The sequence below is a fragment of the Erithacus rubecula genome (genome assembly GCF_903797595.1).
Source record: "Erithacus rubecula genome assembly, chromosome: 3".
Lineage (NCBI taxonomy): Eukaryota > Metazoa > Chordata > Aves > Passeriformes > Muscicapidae > Erithacus > Erithacus rubecula.
The window spans coordinates 23,466,694-23,483,276 of record NC_136689.1 but is presented as its reverse complement, the minus strand read 5'-3'; the positions used below and the strand labels follow the sequence as shown (position 1 = coordinate 23,483,276).

The following is a 16,583-nucleotide window of genomic DNA, read 5'->3' as shown; positions in this document are numbered from 1 at the left end:
CTGTCCTCAAGTGAAAGACAGAACTTCATTTTCCTTCCACATTTAAGTGAGATGATGATTCTTCTTGCAGCCATTAATCCTGCTTAGTATTTGGAAAAAGGAAGGAATTATTTCTGCTTCTGAACTTCTCGATGAGGCATAGAGTTACTGAGTGATTTTCTTGAGAACTTCTCAAACGTTAGTGTTGAAATGAAGAGTCAAATAGACAATCACACCCTAAGAGAGTTGTAGAAAACCTTTTAAGGCATTAACAAAATGTTTTATAGCAATGTGCTAACAGTATTGTAAAATCTGGGTGTGAGAAGCTCCAAGTAATTAATTAAATAGTTTCTTTTGGAACACTGGACATGCTTTATTTCATTTTTTTTCACAATTTATTTAAACATCTCACATATACAAAATACATTTTCTTCTTTTTTAGAGAAATGATGATTTTCTTTTTTTTTTTTTACCCATAGTAGGAGATGGAAATGAAATTTGAAAGCAGGAAGACCTGATTTTGGAAGAAGAAGACAAAGAGGAAGAAAACTTATCCACATGCTTAAGCTGTGGGTGAGACAGGACATCCTAAGTTTTAAGATAGACTTCAAAGAAACAGAGAAGCAATACTTTAAATGCTACTAGCACCATCAAAGTTCAAGTATTGGAAAGATACTCTGTAATTATACAATTAGCACCACTGTATTTTGAGTGGAACTGGAAGTACCTCAGATTATATGGAGAAGTTCCTACACAAGATGTGGATCACTCTTGATTTAGTGTATGAGGTAGTTTAAACCTTTGGAAGTCATGGATTTAAACTTCCTCTGTGGAAGATATTCAAAGGCCACAAGTGGTGCAAACTTTCATGACTTTTTATTTTGTTTTTTTTTTCTTTACAAAGGTTGACATTTCCCAAAACAAGGTGTTAAATCTTGAAAGACTTCCAAGTCCATTTGGGGCTGTATTAAATTTCATTGCACAATGCTCCAATCAATTCTTCTCCTTCTCTTTCGCCCAGAGTTTAAGCAAGTAGATGAACAGAAGAAATGGAAGGAGTCAGCTTTCATTATAAAAAGAAATGACAAGAGAATAATTTGGGAGAGGCTTTAAGTTAATTTTAGTTCATTCATTTAAAACAGACTGGGCCAATGTCCAAACCGAATTCTTGGTCAGCACCACCAATATCCAAAGGTGCAATGTCAAGGATGGGCAAGCGGGATGGTTTATTTGTTCTGTATTCAATGATTGTTTTGCCCCATTCGTTGTTCTTTCTCTGTAAGAGAAGATTGATTGCAATTGTTATTGCATTGTTCACAGTAATAAGAATTGTTTGACCTAAATTGATAGTTTCTGGAATAATTTGCTTCTATTGTTTGCAAATCAGATATGCACATACAACTATTTAGATTTCTAATACAGAAATCTATTTGCTTGAATCTTCTGTATTCCTTTATGATGCTATATGCAAGCTACCATATTATTCACACTGATGTTAGATCCTAAGACAACCCTGCCTGATTGTTTCAGGACTTAAAGACCCTGCCCCTCCTATAGCTTGTGTACTGTTTTCTTATGAATCTTCTGCTTACATAGAATTTGGATCTGGTCCCCGTGAAAACTTTTTTTTTGGCCACACGTGCAGTCCAAGGTAGGATTTGTTTGTAACCTCTTCCTCCCACTTGTTAAGGATCTGCCATGGTTGGGTTTGTAGGCTATGAATCTTCACCAGGCAAATTTTTTCTGGTTTGACCAAAAATCTAATTCTGAATTAAAGCAGAACTCTATCCCTAATCACATCTCAGGCCTGGGCAGTCACCTCACTGTGGTTTCTGCATTACTTACAGAGCAGCCATCCTCGAGAACACTGAAAGTGAATCTGCTGTTGCCTTCAGCTCGTAGCTCAACGTCGTTGGATCCCTGCAGCACAACAGCCTTTTTCAGGTTTCCAGTTTCTGCATCCATGTAGGCAATGCTGTTCTTGCAGTGGTAGGTGATGTTCTGGGAGGCGTGGTTGGCCAGCAGACGCATGAAGGCGAGTTGGGTGGCCATGTCCTTCGAGGTCACTCCTTCACTGTTGTATTCAAACTGAAAAACACAGAGGAACCCACTCAGTGGGATTGCTGGGGAAAGGAGCATATTTATAATGAAAATGTGTGCTAGCTGCTCTAGTGTCCTGGTTTCAGCTAGGGTAATTTCTTCTCAGTTGCTGATAACAGTGCTGATTTTTGGATTTGGAATGAGAATGGTGTTGGTAACACTGACGTTTTGGATTTTTGCTAAGTCATGATTATCCTAAGTCAAGGACACATTTTTTGTCTTGGGTTTTTTTTGTTTTGTTTTGTATTTTGGTTTTTTTGTTTTGTTTTGTTTGGTTTGGTTTTTGTTGTTTGGGTTTTGGGGTGGTTGTTTTTGTTTGTTTGTTGGGGTTTTTTTTGTGTCTCATGCTTTACCAGTGAGGAAGTAGGCAAAAGAAACTGGGAGAGAGAGAGCATAGCTGGGACAGGTGACCTGAGCTGATCGAAAAGATATTCAACACTATAAAAAATCATGCCTGGTGCATAAACTGGGATGAAGTAACCCCAAAGGGCAACCAATCTGTATTCAAGAAGCAGGAGCTTCTGGCACCAGTCAGCAGGTGGCTAGCAATGACATTGTGCATTACCTGTTATTTTCCATCTTATTATCATTATTATTTATCATTGTTATTCTATTTTTTTTAATTGTTAAAATGTTTTTATCTCAAAATGCCAGTTTTATTTTGATTCTCCTCCTCCTTCTCATAGGGTGGACTGGGGGGAGGAGAGAGGGAGTTGAGCAAGTGGCAGTGGTACCTAATTTCTATCTGAGCTTAAATCTTTAAACAAAATAATTGCACTTTTCTACTGCCACTCCAGAACTAAAGTGGGAGGAGATAGACTAACAACCAGACATGAATGGATGTATTTAAACTGTAGAGCTCTATTCCAAGATAGGGTGTTAACAGTGTTTATGGATTCAGAGACAAGATCAGATAAATTCAAGGAAGACAATCTACTATTTCCACAGCTATGCACAAATAATGCCTGTCTCAATAAAATCATTAAACTTCTTTGAGAGAATTTTGAAACTTTTAAAAATATAATAGTATCCGTGAATTCTACAAATGTTTTCTTCACTCATATTCTTTTTACAGCATCTGCTTTTAGACCCTCTAAGAAACAGAACCCTCGACTGTTCTGTTCCAATGTGATTAAATCTCATCTTAGATACTTCATCACAATATCAACTCATTTTCATTTAAAAATTATGTAATTAAATCTCCTTAGCTGTACAAAAGTGATGTATTTGCAATTTGCTGGGACAGTTTCTGACATGCAAGCAGTAGTTCTTGTTTTTACTTACACCAACAATTCTGAATGTTACAGTGGCATGCACTCAGAATGTGTGATGTGTAATGTAAGTCTCTTTCCAGGAATAGTGTTGTATATATATTATGTAACAAACATCAATTAAAAAGATTAATGTTTTTCTTATTTTTTCAGACATTTTCTGGATTGTCTTTATATGTACCATATTCCAGGTCCAGGTTTCCCTTAGCAATAACCACTAATCAGGCTGAATTGATCATTTGCAGACACCAAGAAATGTTCAAACAATACTGAGAAGTGCTCTTAACAAACTGATTTAAAACAGAATCAGAGCTCTATGTCCTTGAGATAAAAAATAGTTGGGTTTTTCATATTTCTCCCCTAAGAACTTAATTTATCTGCTTGCTTCCTGAGAGTCAGTGAATTGGTAACTCTTCAGACAGCACCATAGGAAACAATCACCCTGCCACACATCACTTACCTGGCTGCCACCATTGATAGTTTCACCAAACCATATGTGCTGCTTCTTGTCCCGGGGATTCTTGTTGATATACCAGTTCTTAGCAGGAATATTGTCTGGGTTGGCATAGATGCAAGTCTCACCATTGGAAAAATCACAGTATGCTCTAATGGCATCTGCAGTGCAGCCTTGGTTGGGATCAATCCAGTAGAAGCCTGCCATTGGGGAAAGAAATGTGAACAGTGGTTCACTCAGCATAAACTGTGCATGCAGTTCACATTCAATTGTTTGATACAGAAACTCAGGCCATAAATAGCTCAGTGCAATATTAAGGTGATGAGTGGGACACAGATATTTTTGATTTTTAATGTAAAGGAAACTGTATTTGAAAGCAAGGGTTAAATCTTTTTGTATTAGTTTGGAAAATTATTGCAATAATGAGCAAAAGTATCTACAAAGAGCTTTTCAGGATATAAGTGTATCTCTTTTCAGCAAAGACAGAAAGAACTTCTTCATTGGTCATTTAGTATTTTTGCCAAGTGGCCAAGGATACCTTTCACTGAACAAAGGCAATGCCCTGGGAGTGCTCCCTGAGCCAGAAAGGGCAAACATCTGGCACTAACATACCGCTGCTCCATTCTGGGTGGCTAAGTCTGAGGTCACGACAGGTGCGAGCTGGGTTCTTTCTGGAGCCTTCTGGGGTCAGCAGGGTCTCAATTTGGTTGTTCAGTGTTTTCAGAGTGGCATCAACTTCATAATCCTTAGGTCTGAGGGAAGGCTGATCAGCCCGGTAGTATTCTGCATCAAAGCCAACTTCATATCCACCACCATTGGGACCAGGGGGGCCAGGGGGACCAGGGGGACCAGGAGGACCCTGAAGTTTTCCAAAAGCAGAAGACAAAAAGAATTCTGTTAGAGATATGATGCTTTTAATGAAATGCTTCCACACATGCATAGTCCTGGTTAGCTCCTGGCACTCTCAGCTCTAATTGGAGGCAGCACACCTGGACTCGCCCTGTGGTGACTGCTATGGTTGAATCAGTGGAAGATGCACAGATGCACCACATCTCCTTTGTGCATTTGCTCCCTGGCCATAAGGAGTGAACAAAACATTTTAGCTCAGGTCTGTTAAACATTTGCCTAATATTAAATATATTTTTTAAGAAATAAAACCATGTGCATTACTAAACTGCTAGGTTTCTGAAGTGATGTATTTTTTAAGAAATAAAACCATGTGCATTATTAAACTGCTAGGTTTCTGAAGTGATATAATTGCTTGGTTTATAGTGTAACAACAAAAATGTGTTAAATCCACAACAAAGAAAGGTTATACTCACAGCAGGACCTTGGCTACCATGAGAGCCACGCACACCAGCAGGGCCAATAGGTCCAGGGAGACCATTGCGACCATCTTTACCAGGAGGACCAGAAGGACCAGGTGGACCCTAAAAGGAAATGTGAACAGTTTAAATGACAGTAAAAATGCCACAAGTAGGGATTCATATGGATGGGAGCATACATATATACTGCACAAAGAGACTGGGAGTTATTTGAATATATTCTGAAATTCACATACCCTTGGGCCGGCAGGGCCGGTGTTACCAGGAGGACCTTGATCACCATGTTGGCCCTATTGGGAAAGATACACAGTCATCACAAAAAGAGCAGTGGAACATGTTTGTGTTTGCTTGATTCAAGAGGGAGCTGTATGTAATGTGTATCTGGGCTCAGAGAATGGGAATCTAGGGCTAATGACATTTATTAGTGGAGTTAGGGTATGAAGTGCTTGTTTTGGGAAGAGAGAAGAGAGAGCATCAAGATATACTTAAGAGGATGACCTATAAAATTCTTTACATTATTTTGCCTGATCTTTAGAGAAGGTTTCAAAATGAAAGTCTGAGTTCTTAAAATTGATACACAAATTTAAAGGGAAGAACATCTAAAAATTACTTCAGCTTTTCTGACATAAAAGTTGTACAATTTCTGGCCAAAATAAAAAATAATATTAAAACAAAGGAAGAAGACTTTTAAATTCTTTGTTAGCCAAATGCAATTGAGCTTTAAGGAAACTAATGGTAGTCACAGTTCTAATGTCAATATCAGAATTTGCCATTTTGTACAAAAAAAAATTAATGTTATAGAGACTACTTATGATTTTTCATTTGAAAGATGCTGCAGAGTGGAGTAAGTGCTATCAACATGCTGTATTGCACATATGTAATTCCTTTCTAATGTGACCTTATTTTGGTTTTTTTGCTCTTTATGTTCAAAACCCAGAAAATCATTTACTTACAGCAAGACCAGGAAGACCCTGCAGTCCATTGTGTCCCTTCAAGCCAGGCAGACCTCTAGGCCCCTTATCACCAGGCTGACCTTTCTCACCACGTGGACCTTGTGGGCCCTGGGAAGGGATACAGGTGTCAAAGGAAAAAATTAGAAGGCTTCAAGAACATACTCCTGCCAAAGCAAGAATGAAGTGTAAATATTCCACATTAAGACATATCCCAATGTATATTATGGACATCCCCTTAGCACACCCTGGAAGAGTGCCAATCCCAAAAGCTTCAGGATAAAAAAGAATGCTAACCGAGATTCTAAGTTCCTAAATATTTTTGGGCCTTAAGTATTGCTTTTTGGGCCCCTAGATCACAGTTGTGAAAAGTCAGACTTACAGCAAGACCTCTTGGACCAAAAGCACCAGCAGGACCAACAGCACCAGCAGGGCCCTGAAACAAGAACAGAGAATACATGTCACTGCTGTATATTGTTCTGATGAAAGTTCCATGCTCAACACATCTCTGGAGAAAGTGTAGTAATTATCTATACAGTGTAGAGGTGGGATGTACTTTGTATATATGATAGACAAGTCTTAGTCCTTGTAGACCTTAATGCAAAAGGTTAAGGCACATCATCATCTCAGTGACTTACGGGTTCACCACGGTTTCCAGGCTTTCCAGAAGGACCAACTTGGCCATGAGGACCAGGAGCACCCAGAGCACCACTGGGACCAGGATTACCAGGAGCACCACGCTCACCCTGGGAACAAAGGAATGCAACAGAAGACATGTTGTGTTATTCCTGACTTACACATATTGGAATATTTCTTCCATGACAATGAAATAAAACAAAAAGAAACAAGTTACCTTGAAACCAGGAGCACCATCACGGCCTGGAGGACCATCATTTCCAGGATTGCCCTATTAAAATACCATGGAAAAAAATTGCTAAATTCCATCACCTCACACAGAGCTGTGTCTCAGTCTAATTGCTTACACTGAGAGTAAGAAGATATTGAGATAGGATATTTAAGATTTAAGATTTAAAAAAAATCTTAAAGAGAAAAAAATTTCTTCCTTATACATGCCATTCTCAAATGCCTTACATATACTAATGTTCTCAGAAAGCTAAAATGGTCTTCAAATATTTTAGGTTTTAGAAGTTCAGTAAAGAAAAACCTTACTGGGTTTTGCAACATTTCTCTAAATGAAAAGACTAAGACAATAGTGGTCTTCACTTGCTTACACTCTTAAAAAGGAGACTTTCTTTTTAGATGAAAAATGCCAGTCTAGGGAAAAGAACCTAAACAATAGCCACAGCTAAAATATTTTGTTGTGGTACTTTACAAGGTTAAATGGTTTCCTTTGTGATTCTTAATTTCACTTCAGCATTTAGGTTGTGTCCAAAAAACCCCCTTTTCCTTCAGAAAGTTTCAATGAAATGAAGTTTAGGATTTTTAAATTACTATTCTCTGTTCTCTTTGAAATCCTGGAAAGTCTCTGCAAGATTTTTATCAGCAATGTATTAACTATCCTTCAGGTTATCCAATAAGATTCTCTGATAAGGCTGTCACCTAGCTGGGCGTTGGAATCCATGTCTATAAAAATCCTGATAAAATTTTCTCTGAAGATATTGCACAAGTTGGCTAGAAGAACAGCCTCTGGTTCCATCCACTTTTTGTGAGTGTTTGTATTTGGAACAAAATAAAGGAAAAGCAACCTGAAGAGGATAAAAGACAGCTTACATCACGTCCAGCTTCACCAGGAGCACCATTTGGACCAGGAGAACCCACAGGACCAGAGGGACCACGGGCACCAGGAGGACCAGAAACACCCAGGGGACCAGGTTCACCCTAATACAGGAACAGTTGTGACAAAATGTGACATTATAATACAACACAAACCAATCTTACAGAACTTTTAGCCTTTATCTAAGAGCAACATTTCTCTGCAATAAGTGCAGGAAGGAAAAAAGAATCAGGACACAAGAAACATACCTATTATATCACATGTTAATTTTATTCTAAATGTTACTATTAGAAACCTCTTAACACTTCTGACATTTCTGACATTCAGAAATTTGCTAGCAGATAATTCTGGTTTGCAACAAGCCTTAATTTTTTCCATTGGCCTAGGTCTGGTAGGTCCATATTCTGTTTCCAACAGCAATGGAAGCAGCGTCATCTGCATCTCCCTGGCTTCCCATAAGACAGGACCTCAAGTGTGTGTGGGTTTTTTCTTTTTTATTACATGTTATCTGTTTAAAGCAGTTAACTGATCATATACTCACTGTTGCTCCAGAGATGCCTGGAAGACCACGCTCTCCCCGAGAGCCAGGCAGACCAAGGATACCAGGAGCACCAAGGATACCCTGGGGACCTGGGATACCAGGAGGACCCTATGACATGAAGGGAATAATATTTATATTAATAGACAAAAATAAATGTAATGTACACATCAGACAATGATAGTGAAAATTTCATTCTGGGTTGCAATTTCTGCAGATCACAGAAAAAATTTCTATAGTTTTTTTGTTGAGTAACAGTTGTGGTATTTCACACAAGTGCTTACTGCAGTAAGATGGAAATGTGACTTTTTTAAAGAGTCAGTAATTCTGAGTGTGAAAGCTTAAAGATACTCAAAAGTAATTTATTTATTTGCATAATTCTAAGTCAACCTGTTGGCAGACAACTTTAACCTTGTGATCCCCAAATCAGAGTTTCTGATGCAGCTATGAATTGAGGTTGTTCTAAATGGACATTCACAGGTTCCTTCTTTTGCTGTCCATGAGGATCAATTTCAGAGCAGAAGATGTGCTTTCTTTTCTCAGACTAAATGTCAATTTCTTCTGTACTTAGAGAAATATGCAACTCACCACAAGAGAAAAAGAGGAAGAAAACCCTGACCCAGGGATCAGGTTCACTGGTGTGTTTATCAAGAATGCCTGTCAGTGGAACTTCTACTTAAAGTCTTTGCTAAATTTGTGGATAAAGTAAAAAAACCCTTCCCAAACACCAAAAGTACATCAGAAGATGTAACATTTACATGAAGAGGAACATATTTAATGAGATGTGATACTCAGTAACTTACAGCAGCACCAGCCTCTCCAGATGGACCCTTCTCACCAGCAAAACCAGGTGGGCCAGCAATACCCTGCTCACCAGTGCGGCCGACTGGTCCAACGTCACCACGCAGACCTCGAGGACCATCTTTGCCAGCTGGGCCAGGAGGACCAGGGGGACCAGTGATGCCCTAGGATTGAGCATGAACATGATGCCATTATCATATAGATCTGGGGATAACATAGATAAATTTCATTTTAAGTCCATGTGAAAAAATAGTGCCTTGCAATAAACAGATCATAGGCTGCTCCAAAGCAGCAACTTCTATTGCTTTGTTAGCAGTGGAGAGCTGGAAGCAGTAGAATTATTTGACTGATTATTACAACTATAAAATCCATGATGAAAAAAACCCAGTATCTTTCAATTTAAGAGGATTAATTGCTTTGGATACTGGGTTTTAAAGTTTATTTAAATCTAGAGTATCTAAGAAAAAAAGTGCCCTTTGGTAAAGGCTGGAAACACTTTCAAAAAGGAAAAAACTATAAATGTCAATCTAGAATGAGAGTTTCTTCCTGAAAAATAAAAAAGATTCACATTCCAAAACACAGTGAATTTGTCCTGCTCAAGACAGGGGCTAGAAGTGCAGGTACATTAGAAAATGTAGATATATGATAACCTTAACACTCTTCTGCAGATTGGATATGACCTTCTTATTCCACCATGAGTAATTGCAATGCCATTGATTTGAACAAAGGCAAATGAACACAAATTTTTGGAAAAGAGGCATAGGGATGCTTGATGGATTATAAAACTCACAAATTAAATGCATAGGTTGTACTCCGGGAGTTTGAATAATTAGATTTTTTTCTCATCCAATTCTATAAGGATCTGAGGTTATTCCAGTGCAGTTACGATTCACATCAGTGAAACAAAGTTAGGATTATCCCTAAGCAGAGCAACTTCTGACTTATCTCCCATTAGAATTCTTCATTAATTACTTACAGCAGGGCCAGGAGGACCAACTCTTCCAGCAGCACCAGGGAAACCAGTCATGCCCTAAAAACAAATTTGAAAATGAAGATTAGGTTTAAAGGAAACAAAAACTTCATGAAAAGCAACAATGTCAGTACTAAAAGCCTGAAGACTTACAGGAGGACCAGCATCACCACGAGGGCCAGCAGGACCAGCAGCACCAGCAGGACCCTAAGTGGGAAAGATTGAAAAAGGGATGGATCAAGCAAAGACAATTAATGCTCCCTGTTTAGAATAAGGGCTCAGTCTCACTATTGTGAAAGCTAAGGGTGATTTTTGCACCAGCAGGAGGAGGACTGGGCCCAAAACCATGCTGCCTATCCTGATAATAGGGTATTGAATTCTCACAGACATTTTGAATTGGTGTCATAAGGCCTGAGAAAAGTTGCATAAGGCATTTATGATTCAGATTAATTTTCTTGCAAATGTTACAAACATCTAAACAAATCTGGAAATCAAAATGTGAAAGTAGGGCAAAATCATCAAGTCCTCTGTTTGCACTGTGTAACTAATACAGCCACATAGTGCAAGAGTCTGGTATTGTCTATTAAAATCATACAATAAGTAACCCAAGCCACATTATCCTGCAACACCATGGTATTTGAAGTATGTGAGTCTGACTTTCTGCATCATTTCAACCAGTTCCCCAATAATGTGCATGTGAAGTAGTATACAACTTTGGGCTATAAAATGTGTCAGCCCATGAAAAGCATATGTGCAAATGGGTGCATGGAAAAATTTGCTTCTGGAAGAGTGAGTCTGAAAATCAGACTGTGATAGCACATCCCATCTTTGAGAGAAAAGTGTCAAAGCCCTCAGCTCAGAACTTACCCATAATCACCCCCTGAATGCTCCAAGACAGAGTGATTTTGCTGGTCTTCAGAGCAAGTTGAAAATTAGTTATTATTTTCTCTTCATTCAGTTCCAGACTCACGATCTGAGCCCACATTAATAGATTGATAAGATTTACATAATGTGTGAAAATCAGCATGGTAACTTTTCTCACTGCCTAGCGTGAATTTTTGTTTTTTTCTTTCATTACCTTTTCAGAATTTAATACTTTCAGGCTAATATATTGCTTGCATGGCACAGTTGAGAGCTATGCATTTCACAAAGACACAATTCACTTACTGGTGGTCCAGAAGCACCAACTGGGCCAATGGCACCTGTTGGTCCAGTTTCACCCTTGGGTCCTTTGGGTCCACGCTCACCCTTAGCACCAGGCTGACCAGCTGCACCCTGTGGGCAGAAAAACAAACAAAATGAGGAGCTGAAACCTTGCAGAGGAAAGAGATGAAGGTCATGGCAATATGAGGAAAGTGCAAACAGTACTCACAGGGGGTCCAGCAAATCCACTGGGACCTACAGGACCAGGCTCACCACGTTCACCCTAGAGAGAGGATAAAGAAGAGACAGCTGGTTGGAATGGTCTTTAAAGGGGCAATTTTCTGAACATCATGCCTTTGACACAGGAATAGTTGTAGAAATTTCTACTTACAGGGATACCACGGGCACCAGCAGGACCAGCAGGACCAGCAGGACCTCCTTCTCCCTGAAAGAGAGCCCAAAACAGATTGACACTGGGAAATGGTCCTACTGCAGCCAGAACAGCAATGCTCCTGTGATACAGATACATAGAGTAAGCCTCCTTGGGTCTCCAGTGCAGAGGATGCTACTGAAAATGCTTCTAGTTTTGATCTACCCTGCATTAATAATTTCTAATGATTCTCAGACAGCATAAAGTATCATTTTGAGCTACAATTCATCATTGTATCAAAACCTCTCACAGTGCAAGTAGGATTGTGGAGTTTAACCTCAGCTGGGAAAAATTCAGCCCAAGGCTGAATCAGAATCCTCTCTAGATATAACCCACTGCCATACAGATGTGCATCCTCTTTCCTGCCCTTTTAGAAAAAGGTTTGGGGTCCTATGGCAAGCTTCACTGGATAGTCCCAACAGCCCTTGCTTCCTGAATCTGAAAAACTTAAAGAATTGGTGCAAACTAGAAAGATGGAGTTGATTTTTATGGAACTCATCTTTAATATTAATGTGTGAATAAAAGGCATTTTTTCATGCAAAGAGTAAACTCACCCGATCACCAGCACCACCAGCAGGGCCAGGAGCACCAATAGCACCAGGGAGACCCTACAGGCCAAGAGAAAGGACACTGTTTCAAACAAAATGAAAATAGGACCAACTACTTTAAATAAGCTTCCTCTTTCCTCCTGGAGAAAGGTGTGTAACTAACTTTCTTCCAGGTGTTCTCAGTATAAAGGATACATGATTTTATAAAACAAAATTTATTCTGTTATTCTCCTTCCCAAAGTATGAATTCTATGAAAAGCACCTGAAATATCAAATTAAGGATAGTTTTGTGTAACTTTGCAGGCTGCCTTTAAAATTAGCTCTCTGGGCTGAGCCCATTAAATTAAAAGAGAACACTGTCACACTGAACAGCTGTGAAATGTCTGTGCAATACTCTGCTCATGTAATTTCTCTACTTGGATGCATGAGAAGTGATTGCTTTTCTTTCTCTCTACTCCTGAATTCAATCATCCTTGGACAAGGGGCAGCAAAATTACATTGACTTGTATCAAAAATGAGCAGATAGAAGCAGTAATGCAATACAGTGTTCATAAGCAAGTTCTGAACATTGTTCTCAGTTATTTAAGTTCTGAGGGGTAGCTAGGTAAAGTCAAATAGAACCAAAAGATACTCACACGAGCACCATCTCTTCCTGTTGCACCTGTATCACCTCTCAGGCCTGGGGCACCCTGGAACACACAGAGGGAAAAACTATATTGGTAATGAATACAACAGTCTGTATGAAATAAGTCTTGAGCTGTTTGTTGAGTATCTCTGCATTACTTAGACATCATACAAAAAGCTCATCATGCTAGGTTTTCTGGAGAAATGAGCGTTGATTATTATTTTGTTCTTATTGCTGAGTAGGCACTGACTTGCAAAGTGAATGTCTGAAAAAGGGACTAGCATGCTTTTCAGAATAAACCTGATTTTGTCATGGGAAACCTTGGCTTTTCCCAGGTCCCAAAAATTTTGAATGGAATTAGAAATTGAAAATCATGTCCATGTGTATTACAAATGATAAATATCAATCTCCCTCAAAATATTTTTCTTTTGGTCAAGAGACATCCACCCATAAAAATTATTCTGGATATTCATGTCATACTTTCTACATGAAGCAAGAAAACAGCTATTCAAAACAATTATGTGATATGGGAGGACACATAAAATGCCACGTTTCATATAACAAAAAGATATTTTCAGGCCATCACTAGAATCAAGAAATCAGATCAGCACCCTGTTCTCACTTTTTTCCTAATACAGCCTAGTGTTCTGCATTAATCTGTAAGTCAATACATAGAGTTTTTAAAAAAGTTTTAGGATAGCACCTTAGAAAAGACAGTCAGTCTGTTAGACTAACAAAACCTCTGCTTGCTGACTACTGAGCAATACAGTTTCACAGTAAACAAAAGTCACATTGGGGTAACCTGCAGGTCTTTACAAATTAATGACATTTAGGCATCTCAAACCTGCGCATGCCAGTTGTCCACCTTACCTTTTCACCCTTGCCTCCTGGAACTCCAGCAACACCTCTCTCTCCTGGGATTCCACCAGGGCCAGCAGGACCAGGAGCACCAGCAGCACCAACATTGCCAGGCTCACCCTAGCAGCAACAGCACATCATGTAAGTCAGGGTCACATCACTCACACAATTTGGAACAAAATCATCATTACTATTCTGCCCACCATTCTACTTGGTTGCAAACAGTGTGAGTAGCAACATTTTTGTCTCGAGCTGTTTTTACTTTTCCAGCTAGTGAAGATGCTAGATGTGAACACTCTGATCCTGTGGGCTCCTGAGGTGTTAGGTCTGTTTTCCAAACTAAACTTGTGTAGAATAGCCAAGGAAATCCAGAAAACTAAGACCCAGATTCACTTAGCATCAAGTTGACACCATCATTTGCTAGATAATCACTTACTACTGCCCTAATATTTGGGGGAAAATATTGCTTACTAGACACAAGAGCTTCCTGTGTGCAAGTAGGTGTGGGTATAAAGAGAAATCAGCATGAATTTTGGTAAGAATCTCAGATGCTGTCTCCAAACAGAATAACAGCATACCCAGCTGACAATCTGTATTCAAACTGACTTTCCCTCCCATCATCTATAGTACTGCATATAAACCCATTTAATATTAGTGTGGACTAGCTGGGATGGAACTTTACCACTTGGAGGAAGGGTTTGGATTGAGTTCATCAGGAGTTCAGCAAGGCAATGGCAGCTGGAAAAGGCATACCTTGTTGCCATCAGGGCCTGGTGGGCCAGAGGGACCACGGCTTCCAATGGGGCCAGCAGGACCAACAGCACCGCTCTCGCCGGGGGGACCCCGCTCACCCTGCAGGAGACAGCCTGACCTGAGTGCCCCCTCAACTGCTCAACCTGAGACCTCTGGCTGGGAGCAAGGACACATTTTCTTCTGAGCAATCTTTAATTAGAATTGTGTAGATGTTAACTAAATTGGTCATAAGAACTGGCTCTAGCCTTTGACACAAACATATCAAAATGAAGCAATAATGTCTTGCATCATGACAACAGCTGACAAATAAATAATACTTCTTGAACAGGGATTTTGGCTACTGTGCTTGTTCTGTTAACAGTGTCTGGCATTCTACTGTCAAAAGGAGATTCTGTTTTAGGATAAATAATGGATTCTAGTGAAATTAAGGGGATAGTAATTGGCAAATAAATATTTTTACAGTGGCAAATGCCTGGTGACAGAAGAATAAACACCTAATGCCTACTAATGTGACCTGTACATTATAACAGGTATAAGGATGAATTCTGAATCATAGATCTGGAAACAAGGAAGTAGTCAGAAACTTAATTTAAATGCACAATAGATCTACCAAAGGTAGAAACACTAGTTTTACTAAAGATATCTCAAATTACCTCAGTGTGATGAAGATGGACATCAGTGAATAATCTGATAAAGTATAATGGAGCTTCTAGTTACGCTGGAAAATTTGGAATTTGTCTAAGAACTATAAGGTGGTCAGAGAACAGACTTAAGGGGAGATTGCACACCAGTAGAAAGCACCAATGATGCAACAGATTAATTTACATTGTAGAGAGATTCCTAAATTAATTTTTTATACATTTTGTTTATTACAGAGAGGCAGAAAAAGAAGAAATATGCAGATATCACAAAGGTTTTGTCAACAGGAAGAGGATTGGCAGACTACACAGGAAGAAGTGAATAACCTGCTAGGTGGCTGTCAGAGCAGTGACAAAATTCTAGAGTGCAAGTACCAGGCCATTTATTTAGGCACCAAAACTGAGTTCTACTGTAAATGGGGGTTTCAAATGTGAAAATTACTGAAAGGAAAAGGTGATAGCCAACAATATGACACAGACATGTAAAAGGAAAATGTGATCTGGCACAGACAGTGGGGTATTTTTAGGAAGTGTTAGTTTTTTGTATAAAACGTCAGTAAGATCTAATTTGGAGTACTGGATGAAATACACTGAGGGCTGGATATGTGATGCTTAGGGCAAAGTAGAGCAGAGACAAATAACTGCTACTACCATGACAAAGGGAACTTGGCTTGGATGCATTGGCAAAATGGGAGTTTACAGCAGACATGGTTTTTATACAGATTCAGGGCACTAAAACATAGGGAGCAAAAGTGCTATTTAAACTGATTGAAATAACTTATAATAGTGAATGGGAATATTTGTCACTGGGTACATTTGATATGGAAGTCAGAAGAAAAGAAGAATCAAGAGAAGTAGGTTAAATATCAATCTCTATGGAGATGGATTTGGAAAGCAAATAATTAATTGAGACCTTTATAAATTACTCCTTGCTCTGCATAAATGGGGTCTTCCTGCCAGGCAGGAAGGCATCCACACAAATCTCTTTGAGGATGTTTATTGACAATTTAGAATTAAAGGGAAGTGGGAGGCAATACCTTCTAATGACTATTCCAATTTCTGAATTCAGCCCACTATTTATTCAGAGACAGTACTGGGGAGATAGGAGCTGCCTAGTAAGGCATAGTAAAACTGAATGATCAGGTTAAAAAGGCTTGTGCACAGGCACTGAAGATGAAAACTCTCATATTCATCAGGCCTCAGTGTAACACTGCAGGATCAGCCCTTTATCACCCACAGTCTTATGGTAAGTTTAATGCAGGACATCATTCTTTGGGTAATAGTCATACTTCTTATACAGAAGTTTACTAACACTGGCAACTGTGTTCACCCTAACTTAAATACCCTGACACCTGCAAAGAGCAGAGAATATTAACCTTCATTCCTGGGAGACTGCTGCAATAAACTATTCTGTGACAGAGAAGAGGTTTTTGCCTTGAGGAACATGGAAATGTGTACAGTTACT

General features: G+C 39.1%; 1 protein-coding gene across 1 annotated transcript in view; it reads right to left on the bottom strand.

The window, feature by feature from the left end:
* Positions 1 to 836: 836 nt before the first annotated feature.
* COL1A2 (collagen type I alpha 2 chain) overlaps positions 837 to 16,583 on the bottom strand; it is a 38,268-nt gene continuing 22,521 nt past the window's right edge. The window contains exons 32-53 of the mRNA XM_079302825.1: positions 14,481 to 14,579; positions 13,740 to 13,847; positions 12,880 to 12,933; positions 12,251 to 12,304; positions 11,658 to 11,711; positions 11,496 to 11,549; positions 11,291 to 11,398; positions 10,277 to 10,330; positions 10,130 to 10,183; positions 9,156 to 9,317; positions 8,356 to 8,463; positions 7,811 to 7,918; positions 6,933 to 6,986; positions 6,718 to 6,825; positions 6,462 to 6,515; positions 6,083 to 6,190; positions 5,366 to 5,419; positions 5,127 to 5,234; positions 4,417 to 4,663; positions 3,811 to 4,004; positions 1,825 to 2,067; positions 837 to 1,255 (exon numbers count right to left, since the gene is read on the bottom strand). Of these exons, the coding sequence (XP_079158951.1) occupies positions 1,109 to 1,255; positions 1,825 to 2,067; positions 3,811 to 4,004; positions 4,417 to 4,663; positions 5,127 to 5,234; positions 5,366 to 5,419; positions 6,083 to 6,190; positions 6,462 to 6,515; positions 6,718 to 6,825; positions 6,933 to 6,986; positions 7,811 to 7,918; positions 8,356 to 8,463; positions 9,156 to 9,317; positions 10,130 to 10,183; positions 10,277 to 10,330; positions 11,291 to 11,398; positions 11,496 to 11,549; positions 11,658 to 11,711; positions 12,251 to 12,304; positions 12,880 to 12,933; positions 13,740 to 13,847; positions 14,481 to 14,579 (2,334 nt within the window). The 3' untranslated portion in view covers positions 837 to 1,108. The remainder of the gene's footprint in view (positions 1,256 to 1,824; positions 2,068 to 3,810; positions 4,005 to 4,416; positions 4,664 to 5,126; positions 5,235 to 5,365; positions 5,420 to 6,082; positions 6,191 to 6,461; positions 6,516 to 6,717; positions 6,826 to 6,932; positions 6,987 to 7,810; positions 7,919 to 8,355; positions 8,464 to 9,155; positions 9,318 to 10,129; positions 10,184 to 10,276; positions 10,331 to 11,290; positions 11,399 to 11,495; positions 11,550 to 11,657; positions 11,712 to 12,250; positions 12,305 to 12,879; positions 12,934 to 13,739; positions 13,848 to 14,480; positions 14,580 to 16,583) is intronic.